Genomic DNA, 12571 nt, shown 5'->3' with positions numbered 1-12571 from the left:
ATCCAGCCTGGCCTTGAGCACCTCCAGGGATGGGGCATCCACAGCTTCTCTGGGAAACCTGGGTCCAGTGCCTCACCACCCTCTGTATTGTGTATATATAAAGATAAAATATAAAGCATAAAGATAAATATATATATGTGTGTGTATATATATGTGTGTGTGTGTGTATATATATTATATTTATATATTATATATATATTATATATAATTTTATATATATATATATATATATATATATAAAGCATAAAGATGGTAGAATTGTTGCCATAAACTTTAGCAGGGGTGGGGGAAGAGGAATAATAGGAAGAAAATGTTGGAAAGGGGTGAGGAGCAAATCGAAAGGGAAGACTTGCTTTTTACTGTAGTGTGCCTGTATTTGAAAAAGTAACGTTAAGTATTCCAAAGTTCAAATCTTCTTAAATTACATGTGTGTATATTTAGGAAGCGGAACAAAAAAGGAGAGAAGAATGGCAAAGGTTTACGTCATTTCTCTATGAAGGTTTGTGAGAAGGTACAAAGAAAAGGAACCACTTCATATAATGAGGTGGCAGACGAGTTGGTTGCGGAGTTCAGTACCACTGATAATCACATTTCACCAAATGAATCAGTAAGTATATGGGAGGACAAGTATATGTGAACTCAATGGGGGAAGATAAATTTCTTTAGAGATTTCCATTTCTTTTCCTCCTGCTAAATGAAACAGTTCAGATACTACCCAAGTTTACCCATTTACTGTAATATATTTTATTTTCAAATGTTTTTGTCACAGGTATGTTTTTGATTAATGCACTATGTCTACAGCAGGCTTATGACCAGAAGAATATTAGACGACGTGTCTATGATGCCTTAAATGTCCTTATGGCCATGAACATTATCTCTAAGGAGAAGAAGGAAATCAAATGGATCGGTCTACCTACTAACTCGGCTCAGGAATGTCAGAATTTAGAGGTATTTGTATAGGAAATTCACAATGGCTTTGTGTTTGAATAAAAGTTCACTTGAATATGTTTTTATCCTGCATGTGATCTTCTGAGATAGCAAGATAGAATAGTTGGATCTCTTTTGATACTTTTTTTTCCCATTTGTATTTACAGAACACACATCTAACCAGATTGCTTGAATAATTTTTTGAAGTAATTCTTCTATGTCAGGAGCAACTCTGCCACACAACACTTAAAATATACGTGAAGTGGTTCTGACTGGAAGTTAATCAAAGTGAATAACTAGTGTACATTTCCACTGCAGTGGTGGTGGTCAAAGCTGAGGCCAATTGTTTTCTTCAGATGCCACACAAATAGATTTGCAGTGATAGGTGTTACATGTCAATCAGTATATGCACAGAGCGCTCCTTTGTTGCTATAGGTCATTTTTTGTTTCTGATACTTGTCTTACGTAAACATGTCAAAATCTTTTACTACGAGCCTGGGGAGAGAAGCAAAATGTTTAATACTCAGAGGCATTTCTAAGTTCTGGGAGAATTTTTCCATTTCATTTATAAGTATTCTGAGTCCTACACTTGCAGGATAATAAACTTACTGATTTTTACAGAGGTCAATTTACTTTATCAGAAGAGAATGAGGTTTTTGTATTTGTTCTTAGTAAATGTTAAGTTCCCTTCAGTAGAACTTAAAGGCAGTATAGAAGCAGACAAGTTGAGAAAAGTATTTTGGAACCTATCTAAAAAGGCCTAATTCTGTGAACATTTTTGTTTGATACTGGTAACTGTTTTTTCAGTTGCCAATGTAATTGCTATCTTAGATGAAGAAAATATAACAGATCTAATCAATCAGAGTTTCATTTAAGTAAGGTACTTATGTTAAAATTATTAGGGTGAGAGAGTGACAATCAGGGCATAAAAACTAGGGTGAAGTGATTTGAAGATGTCTGTTCTGTGTGCTGAATAGGAAATCAGTTGTCTGGGAGGATTTTTAAGCTGATCTTTTTGAATCTGTCTCATAAAGTGTGACATTGCCAGTAATGTTGGAGCAACGAAAAGAGATGCATGGCTTGTTCTGCTGAATTTAATGCCATGACTGATAATGTCCTAAAGAAGGGTGGGATAATATCAGTACTGACAGAAGAAGCAGCTTAGAACGTTCAGTGAAATTTCATGCATTTAAGATATGTAGAATGCTAATTTCTGATATCGAAGTGAGAACTTGTTAATTGCAAGTCACAAGAGGAGAAAGGGGTTCTGCTAACCCTGGAATAATTGAGCCACAAGTGTAATGTATCTTTGGAAATGGCAAAAGTTATAATTTGTGTTGAGCTTGCTCAAGGAATTTGCAAGATTCCTCCCTTCCCCCATTATTACTTCATGAGTGTTCTAGCTCCAATTTTTCTGCAAGGTCCATCAACATTTAAATTGTTAGTGACATTATCTGGAAAGTTTCGTGATAAGTTGTGTTCTTTTTTTTAAGAAGCTTATGGAGGCTAATATTTAATTTGTGAAATTGTCAAGCATAATAAACTTTTTTTGACTATTCCAGTTGAAAATGCTTAGGCTCACCCCGTAAACTGTTTAAAAATTAAACAAAATAGTTCATAAGGTAACAAATGAGCATGGGGGATTCCCCGTTAAGCATTTAGTATTTTAAGTATTGTATTTAAAATACGTATTTTTAAATTTGTATTTTCTGTGTAAATTAGAGCATTGGAAATAGTAAAATACATCCTGATAATGCGAAGAGGGTTGTGGGGGGGCAGTTAATAAGGTCTGTATCTTGAATTAATATAGAAAGCAGTGTAGTTTACATGTATGTGATAGGAAAATACCTCAGGTCATTTGTGGTAAGTCTCTTTTTTTTGGAAGGAGGCAGTTATTTCTAATACTAAATTAAAAGCACTGGACTTAAAAGCACTGGACTCTTGCCTTTGCAGTTTTTTCAACAGTGTACACTTGTAATTTCTTCATCAAAAGTGGGCACAAAACTGCATTCTGTGTGTGAATTTTAACTCCAGTCATTTTGCCTTTAGTGCATATTATATGGACATAAGAACAAAAGTGTATCTTCAGATGAGCGGTCTGTCTATCCTAGTGTCTTGCTGGACAGTAGCAGTAACCTAGGAAGGAGTATACGATTAGAGAAAGCAATTAATGATGCTTTCTCCTGTAACCGGTGGCTCAGGCACAACTTGAGACAGATATATGTATACATCCTTCTATTTAATAGTCTTCAATTTTGTACAAAGTTTGCCTTTAACGTTGAATCTTTTATGGCAGTGAGATTTTCAGCTGTGTTAGGAGTTCCATATGAAATACTTTTTTGTTTGTTTTTAAAGTATACTCTATTTAGTTGATATCCTCTGGTGGTTTTTTTGGATTGAAAGTGATGGTGACCCAGTCGTGCACTTTCTCCACGTTACTCGTGGTTTATAGTTATCACCCGCATTCTCCCACCTTATTTCGTTCTCCTTTCTAAAAAGTCTTAACTTACTCATTATTTTCTTGTATGGAATCTGTTCCATACTATTAATTATCCTGATTGTTCTTTTATGTGGCCTTTTTGAAATAGGAACACAAGACCTACAGAATTCAAGATACAGAACTTCAGGGTTTGTACGCTGATGTAGTGATAACTTGTGTTGTGTTCTCTGTTCCTTGCCTAATAATTAACTTTTTTGACCATGTACTGAGCCGATGTTTTTGTAGATAATGTAGTTCAAGATCTCTGTACTGAGTGGCAATATGTAATTCAGAGCTCGTCACTTTTTCTAAAATTTGCATGAATAGGATTATGGTTTCTCACATATACCACAATATATTTACCAACATTAATTTTTGATGGTTTAATCACTCAGTGCTACAAAGGCACTTCCTGTGTACTTTGTGATGAGCTCTCTTCTTTTTACTGTACTAGATAGCCCAACATTGTCAGCAAGTTCTGTCACCTTGCTGTTCATCCCCTTATTCTGATCCTTTATAACTTGAGTAGTAGTCTGTAAAAGAAATCCTTTTGAGAATCTGTTGGTGACTTCCTCCACTGAGAAAGCTGTTTATTTTGTACTGTATTGTCCCCAATCTTCTGTATTATTATCTAGTATGCGTTTAATACTGTGGGGACATAACCTTGATTCTGTAACAGCTTCATTTCTTTAAGCATCTTTAATCTCTCTTCTCCAATACCTCCAATATCAGTAGAGGATATCAAGTGGATCCACCTGGTCCACATGCTCTTTGTCTCCTTCAGAGAATCTGAATAATTCTTTGAGGCATAACTTCTGTTCGCAAAGAAATTTTTACACTCACTAATATATTCTACTGTATTCCTCGATGTCCTAATTCTGCTTTGTTACAGTTTCCATCAGTAGTACTGATGTGAGACTTGGTGGATCTCTGAATCATCAGCAGAACCTTAATGACTGACATACTTCATGCCTTCAGTTCTCTGGTATTTAAGCGATTTAAGGGGAGAAAATGCTGTTTAAAACCAACAAACTAACCAGTTCTCTTTCTGTCTTAAGGTGGAGAAACAGAGAAGACTTGAAAGAATAAAGCAAAAACAGTCTCAACTACAAGAACTCATTCTACAGGTACAGTCAAGGTACTCTTGTCTATAGGGCAAGGTAACTTAAATGTGTATTCCTGTTTTATCTCAGTGAGGGATGGGAGACACCTGAGAAGACTGTCTTGCCTTTCTTGAACTTTGCTGCCCGTGTTGTATAGGTGGCTTAGTTGTTCTGGAACAGTTGCTGAATTGTAACCGAACTCCTTTCCAGATTTCACCTAGTAGATTGTGGGAAGCAGCAGTCTATTCTCTAAGTCACTGTACTGGTGGTTCACCGAAGTATCCCTTAGTAATTCCATTACATATGCAGTAAGGATGAGAATCTCAGGAAGAGCTTGCAGAAAGAAAAGACAGCTGTGGAACAGCAATCTCTACAGCTCTGATACTTATCAGCCTCTGTTTGCTTTGGATTTTGTTTTTAATTCCTGTTCATTTCATCTGATTCCGTGACCAGAAAAGTACTTCGTTTGGTGACTTGCTGTAAGGTTTTAATATAACTTGAGTTTTAATAGTTGAGTAATTTTAGTTCTTAAGTTTGCTAATCTTTAAAATATGAACTTTCCATTCTGAAAAATTGTTGGTAAGAAATATAAGAGTAAAGTCACTGATCTTAGTTCAATGATTCAGAAACCTAATATCAAGATGTTCACATCCCAAACTGTAGCCTTTTTTTAGCATACCATTTCAGCAAAAATACCGTATTAATCATTCAACTATTATTGTGGAGTACAGTAGCTAGCAGGAAATACTAAACAGAGTGGAAGTAGGATGCTGTATGAAACTTGCTTTTTCTAGTCGTTATCTCCTCTCTGTCAAGGATCTGCTGAAGGATCTGTCCTGATGTAGTTCTTAGAAGATACATTTTTTTTTTCCCCTCAATTAATTTATATCGTTTTGCATTTTTAATACTCTAATTTTTGTCTATTGTTGCATCTTAAAATTCAGGAATGTCATGAACATTCTCTGTTCGTTTCTGCATTTACATGCTACAACCGTTGTTGGTATTCATTGAGGGATTTTTAGGTTAACCAAATGTTGAAGGTTTAATTCACTCCCATATCACTCTTGCTTTTGTAGCAAATTGCCTTCAAGAACCTCGTTCAGCGAAATCGTCAGGCAGAACAACAGGCAAATCGGCCTCCACCTTCCAATTCTGTCATCCATTTGCCATTCATCATTGTGAACACCAGCAAGAAAACAGTGATTGACTGCAGTATTTCAAATGACAAGTGAGTAAACGAAGTTTTCTTTCTGGCTTTTGGTACACCTATGAGTTTTATGTCTATGTTAAAGAGTTCATCTACAATTGTTAAAATTGAAGTATGAATAAACATACATCTACCTTTTGTAGACTGAGAACTTGCAATTTAGATGAGTTAAGCATAATGTTGAATAGAAACAGAGCTTCGTAAAGCTATGAAACTTCGTAAAGCTGTGGAAGTATGAACTGTCTAGAAATCTTAAAAGTGTATTAAGTTAGCTCTGCTGAATTTTTAGGTAATACTTTACCAAGTAGTGTAAACTTGCCATTAACACGATGAAATACAGCCAGCAGACTTGAAAATGGATTTTGCTTTTAGTACTGCTGTTCTCTGGTTTGGGTTCAAAAACCTAGGCTTTTCATCTGTTAATTAAAAGCTGAATGTAGCAATCATTTCTGCTTGCACTATTAGCTTACGAGAAAAGGTTAAAAAAAAAAGACACAGTGGACAGCTTTTGCCAGCAAAAAGAGAGGAATGGGATTAGAGAAATATTGATCAAATGTGCAAAATACTTTAAGTATTTAACTAGAACTTTTAATATCTGTATCTGTTAAACCTAAAATGCATGTGTAATTTTCATTTTAGTTAAGTTTAAGTGACTGGAAAGATGGAGTTAATTGAGATGTTTTCCCCCTACAGGTTTGAGTATCTATTTAATTTTGACAATACTTTTGAAATTCATGATGATATAGAAGTACTAAAACGAATGGGGATGGCCTGTGGGCTAGAATCTGGAAGCTGTTCAGCAGAGGACCTAAAAATTGCAAGGAGTTTGGTTCCCAAAGCTTTGGAACCATATGTGACAGGTTAGTTACTCTGAGTTCGTTTGTTTTCCTTCTTAACATGGAAATCGAGGAAAAAAGATGAGATCATTTAAGATCAGTTAATTTCCACTGGTTTGTGGTGTAGATTTATAAGTTTTCAAATGTGTGCTTTTTAGTGTATGTTAGGGAACAAATAACATAGAGATCCTTAGAGAAGGGGCTGTTGCTGTTCAGAGAACTACAGTTCGCATTGTCCCATGCCAGTAGATCTTTTCAGTGTGTAATTTTTTTTATGAGGACATTACTTATAGTTGATTTGTCTGAAAAGGGAAAAGGTATTAAGTGCAAACATGGTCATGGCTTCGTTTTACAGTGTTTTATCATTTTTGCTCTATAATTATACTGAAGACTTCTCTGTTGTTCACTTCAAAATGTATAATTTATTTTGAATTTTTGCAGTCACTAGCTTTTTAATTATGAAATTTTGGGTATAGGGCATTAATATGTTGGTTTGGTTGTAAGACTTATTTTCTGGACTCTAAGAAGATTAAGCATTTTCACTGAATAAGAAGAGTTGAAATATTGTTGAAATACTTGTTTGTTTTTACAGAAATGGCTCAGGGATCAATCAGCAGTGTATATGTCACATCTTCATCAGGTTCTGCATCAAATGGCACAAGATTTTCAGCCAGGTAAGTTGGAATTATCAATTAGTTTTGAAAATCAGTAAGCATGAAATAAAATTAATTACAAATGAAATACTTTGAAACTAGTTATATTTTGATTAAATGTGGTGTGGATATGTGTTTGAGTTTATCCTCAGACATGGTTTTAACTCGACTAGAGGTGCTTCTTCCCAGTGTCATTAAAGAAACCTTTCTCAAGGTTTTGGAAAACAAATTGATCAGACTGCTGTTAATCTTGGTGGTATTTTTGTTTAGTTCTGAGTTTGTGACAAGAAAAGAGATACTTGTCTAAAGACATAATCTGGTCAAGATTCTCACTTGGTCATTGGTGTCTAGTGTAAAACTGAACCCTGGTCTTTGGACTTCAAACAGCATCAGATGCTGGTAGAACAATAAGCCATGACTTTGTTTAACTTTGTGTGAGCACGTGCCATTTCAGTTAAGCATTTCATGCTTAACTAATATTTTTTCTCTTTCTGTATTAAGACACTTTTTCCTTATGTAGTCACTACTGACTACCGTTTTGTTATAGCGTTAATTAAAAAAGATTCCCTTGTGTGAGCTTTGAGTTTTAAAATGACTGAAATGTTAATGAAATGTTTAACATTGTTAACAAGTACTGGAATGAAGCAAGTTGATTAGCTGAGCAAATCATCTGCAAAAGTGTTTTTCTGCAAATTTTTTGTTTTATTGTGTTTGGAAACTTAGCTTTGTTTGAAATGTCAATTGCATTTGTCATAAGCGTCACGCAACTAATCCAGTCTGGCCAATTCAGAATGAGGAGGAAAGGGTAAGTTCTAGATTATGTAGGTTTTTTCCATAACAGTGACTTAGGTGTCAGGGTCACTGTCTCTGTCTATGCCTCATCAATTATTTGGGAAATTGCTATATTGAAATTCTTAAGGAAGTCCTAGTTTGGGGGATATTCCTTAAGCCATTTGTATTAACAGGCAAAACTCTTATATCCTCATCAGTATAAGGTTTTCTTCTGTTTCTCTGACGGTGTGATCTTCTGGCAGCTTTTTCTCACCTGTTTGCCTTCCCTCAGAGTTGGAAGAAGGTCCTTCTAAAGAAACAGTATCTAGCTTTGAAAGTGTAATTGCATTAGCCATTTAAACATTATATTTGGGAAAAAAATGCAACATTTTGTATATGATGAGCTTGTTTTTTTCTCTGTATTCTGGAAAGTCAGGAAATAAGGGAAACATTTAAGCTCAGGGATACACAGGACTACCAGCAGTGGGGAGGGCAGCTTATACAGCTGCCCAAAAGAGCGTGAGGAGAACATAGCCTAACATAGCCTGTTCTATGCTAAGGAAATGAAGCTCAGTGAGAATTGTGACAAAATACGTTTAGAAAAGCAGAAGAGAGAAGGTACAGTCTTCTTTAGAGAAGTACTTCAAAAACTGGGGTGCTTGTTATTCCGCCAGTAGTGGAAAGAGGGGAGGTGGGATGTGCTTGGTTAATCATGGTTAGCTAGTTTGCCACCAATTTCAGATCAAATAAAACAAAACAAAGCACAGGATTAATTTATTCAAAATTAAAGAATAGGAATATAATTTTACTGAAAGTACTTTGAATTTGTGTAAAGATAGACTTCCAAACCTTTGAGTTAGTTCAACACAACAAGACTGCACATGACTGATTATATGTGTTAACTGGATTAAAAAAAATGACTAGCAAATGTATTTTTGAAAAAATGATGAGTATCTGTCAAGTTAGAAATGCTATTTCAGTGATTTTTCAGGAAAAAGGTTTTTCACTAATTTTAACTAAGAATGTGAAACTTGATAGTAAAAAGACTAGCAAAACAGCAAATGATGGAGGCAGAAATGTACTGACTACTAAAAATAAAAGTCTTCTGGATACAGTTAATTCTTCTAGGAACAAGAAATGTCAGACCGTATCTACAGTATGTATTACGGGGTCTGGGGGGGGGAACGTATTAAAGTAAGAAAGTGAGTGCTCTCTAAATCTACTTGCTGTTCTAAGGTCAAATTTTCAGTTCAGGAATACTCTTAGAGGATAAAAATTCAGGATGCTAAAGAGTTTTTCTTAAAACTAGAAAAGCACAGTGAGAATAAAAGAATTTCCAGTTTGAAAATACAGCGTGGTAGTTGGCCGTATAACAACAAAGAATTAACCAGGAGAAACTACGGATGCTTTACTTTCCAAATCAAGACTAGTGCTTTTGGAAGATGTGATTCACTTGTGATGCAAGTGTCTGGTGCTACATAAAAATGTTCTGGGCCTTAGATAGCTGTTTACTCTTAAAAGTAAATATACCTTGAATGAAATTTGAAAAACGTGCTTGTAAAGCACTTGTGAAAGGATTCCATTGTTATATTAAAACCCATGGGACAAACATAGTAAGAAACATTTCAAAATTATTTCAACTGTTAGCGCTTTTGAGAAGCAACTTAAACGTATGTTAAAGACAATTTACAAAGAAGCAGTGGCAGATCTGTTACAGGAATGGAGCAGGTACATAATAGTTAAAAACACAGCAAACTAGGAAAAATCGTTAAACAATGCCAATGTTTTTTTCTTTTTCCAGTGACTTTTCCAATGGTGGAGATGGGATGTTGGCTACAAGTTCCAATGGATCTCAGTACAGTGGCTCCAGAGTTGAAACACCAGTTTCTTACGTAGGGGATGACGATGATGACGACGACGATTTTAATGAAAACGATGATGACGACTGATGCCCTTTGCTTGTAGACTATTTTTTGTTAAAATTCAGCAAGCTTCAGGAATAAATTGTTCTAGGGAGAGAAGTCTCAAATTACTTTGCCCCGTCCCCCAAGGAAAATGTTGGTAAGCAGTTCTGAGTTTAGAAATTGCACCTCTGATAAGCAAACAAGGATTGTTTTATGTAGGATATTTTTAAATGTGGTGTGGATGTGTGTTTTTGATACCAGTGTGTTAATGCAGAGCCTTTATTTACTCGTTTTAGGGGGTTTTGGTTTATTTTATTTTTTTTTTTTTTACTTGAAGGAAAATGGATTTTGCCCCAAATGTTCTTGCTAAGTTTGCTAAAGAAATTGTAGACACATCATTGAGAAATAAAATGCTATCCTTCTGTGGAAAATGAATACACTGAATGGCAATTTATTTGGAGTGTATTTTGATTATACCACTTTTTGAGGGATAGTGAGCTAATGTAGTAGTGTTTTTTTTGTTAACCATGCAGTGTCCAAAGAACCAAACAAGAAAGATACGTCCTACTTTTTTACATGTTAAATTCCAGAAATGTTGTTGTGAACTTGTTTTCCCTTAAATTATATCTAACATTATGATTCCATCAAGTTTATATGCTTGTCACTGTATGTTGGGACATGAATTACAGAGTTTTTGGCAAATGTTTACTGCCAGTTGGTGCAGCTATATAAAATGTCTTGAAGGTTTGGAATGATTTATTGCTTATGGTAAAATTTGCCTGATTTCTTACAGGCAGACTTTGGAAACTTTTTATTATATAGTTGTTTACATACTTATAAGTCTATCATATAAAGACATGTACTGAAACAAATGTTTGTATTTGTTTCATAAGCATCTTCCTGTAATCTATTATAAAGTTGAAATTAAATATAGAGAATGTTTTAAGTTTTTTAACTCAAAATTTGTCAATCATTTTTAATAGTTCATTTTTATAAAAGGAATTTCAGGGCAGGTGGTAGTCTTTTTAAATCTATTCACAAACAATTAACTGCACAAATACTGTCAGCTGCCTATTCTAAGACAGTAGTCTTTTTATTGAAACACAAATAAACTTTTCTGTAATATTTTATGGAATATAAAGAGACTATAATTGTTTGACTTGTTTAACCTTGGCACTGTTAGTTTTTATTAATAAAACGCGCATGGGCATTTTTAACAAGCTCTGTGGTTTTTCTAATTTTAGGGTAATTTTAGAACATTTCACTTCCTCTCGCCACAAGACCTAGAATTAACTGTCTCAGGATACTGCATCTGCGCTACATAGGGCCCTGCCTTTTTGCTTTAGTTTAGCAATTTGTCCTTTTAGGTCTTGATATCTTATGATGCAAAGAGCCATGTTATGCGCTGTGTACTCTCTTCTTTCATGTCTCCTTACTTCAGTCCTGTTGCTGCTCAGAATGTCAGGCCAGGCTTCATACTCTAATCCAGCTGTTCTGTTTAAAACCCCAAGCTTCCTGTCCTAACTTTTCATCCCATATTCCTCAGTCCTCGCTTCCTGTTGTACATTCCCATGTCCTCAAAACAGGTCTTCACATACTTTCCATATACCTTTCTGGTACTTCAGTCTCTGCTCTCACCTGAAAGCACAGGTTACTGAAATGTCTCAGTTGCTCTCTCAGGCCACTGCCATAGTAAGGCTTAGATGCTTCCACAAGGGAGCCGCCACAGAGACATGTTAGGGTAACAACTGCTCTGTCTGTGGTAAAGGCTCCTCCATGTGTTTAAATTAAACCATGGGTCAAATATGAAGAATGTTACGGGTTTTTCTCTCTGAGGGATTATGTCCTGATGCATATTCTGCAGTAATAGGATGTGGGCACGTACTACAGAGCAGTTGATAGTGCAGTGAACACTTTCTAATTGTATCAAACCCTGTAGTAATATGAGTGAACCAAGAAAATTACTTAATTTTACAGGTCAGGAAAAAACTTTTTAGGGGAAGGCAAATTGAATGCTTTGCTTCCAACTAAAGATATGTCATTCTTTGCACTGCTGATGCTAGAAGCCATGTTCTTGTAGCAGGTGGGTCAGCTGCTTCAAATTCTCTTTGCCACTGAATAGCGATTTTCATCTGCAGAGCCCAACAATAGTTATCAAGGACCTTCTGTCCTAGTCCTAGGGGATTATTACAGTTTTTCCTAATATTCTAAGTCTCCAATGTATGATTCAAGATTTACTTCAAAAGAGGGAGACAGTACTGTATGGGGATGTTGGTGGGTGAGTAAGGAAAACTGAAAGCATCTAACTATATATTCTTTTTTTTTTTGTCAGTAGAATAGACCTTACATGGACTTTGTCAGGGTGGGAGTGGAAATGCAGCAAAACTTGCATTTCAAAAGATGCTACTTTCCTTGCTTTGGGTTGCTAATTAATCTCCGAAATGGGGTTTGAGAGTTTAAAACAAGCAGTATTGCAGTGGCTTGGGGGCATGGATCTGTATTACCTCTGTTTCAGGAGTGCCTTCTAAAGGCAACAATCAGGAACTAGGGAAAGTATTCACTTTTTAATTACTTGCTAGGTTTCAGACAGTTACCTGGTCTTAGTGTTTCCATCTAGACCTAAGCAGGAGCTTAGTGAGGATGGTGAAGTAACGGAACAGGTTGCTCAGAGAGGTGCTGACTCCCACCCTT

The 12571-nt window shown here is 35.5% G+C and overlaps 1 protein-coding gene across 8 annotated transcripts in view; it reads left to right on the top strand.

Annotated features, from left to right (window-relative positions):
- TFDP1 (transcription factor Dp-1) overlaps positions 1-11098 on the top strand; it is a 41139-nt gene extending 30041 nt beyond the window's left edge. For 5 of the 8 annotated variants that reach the window (XM_050708346.1, XM_035565569.2, XM_035565568.2 and 2 more), the window contains exons 6-12: positions 442-607; positions 802-948; positions 4465-4533; positions 5586-5737; positions 6410-6576; positions 7145-7226; positions 9778-11098. In XM_050708346.1, the coding sequence (XP_050564303.1) occupies positions 442-607; positions 802-948; positions 4465-4533; positions 5586-5737; positions 6410-6576; positions 7145-7226; positions 9778-9925 (931 nt within the window). In that variant the 3' untranslated portion in view covers positions 9926-11098. The remainder of the gene's footprint in view (positions 1-441; positions 608-801; positions 949-4464; positions 4534-5585; positions 5738-6409; positions 6577-7144; positions 7227-9777) is intronic. The other 3 variants (XM_035565572.2, XM_035565571.2, XM_050708348.1) reach the window with 1 other exon arrangement.
- Positions 11099-12571: the final 1473 nt, after the last annotated feature.

This window comes from Cygnus atratus, chromosome 1 (assembly GCF_013377495.2).
Source record: "Cygnus atratus isolate AKBS03 ecotype Queensland, Australia chromosome 1, CAtr_DNAZoo_HiC_assembly, whole genome shotgun sequence".
Classification (NCBI taxonomy): domain Eukaryota; kingdom Metazoa; phylum Chordata; class Aves; order Anseriformes; family Anatidae; genus Cygnus; species Cygnus atratus.
The sequence above is the reverse complement of the archived record's forward strand: the minus strand, read 5'-3'. Positions and strand labels throughout refer to the sequence as shown.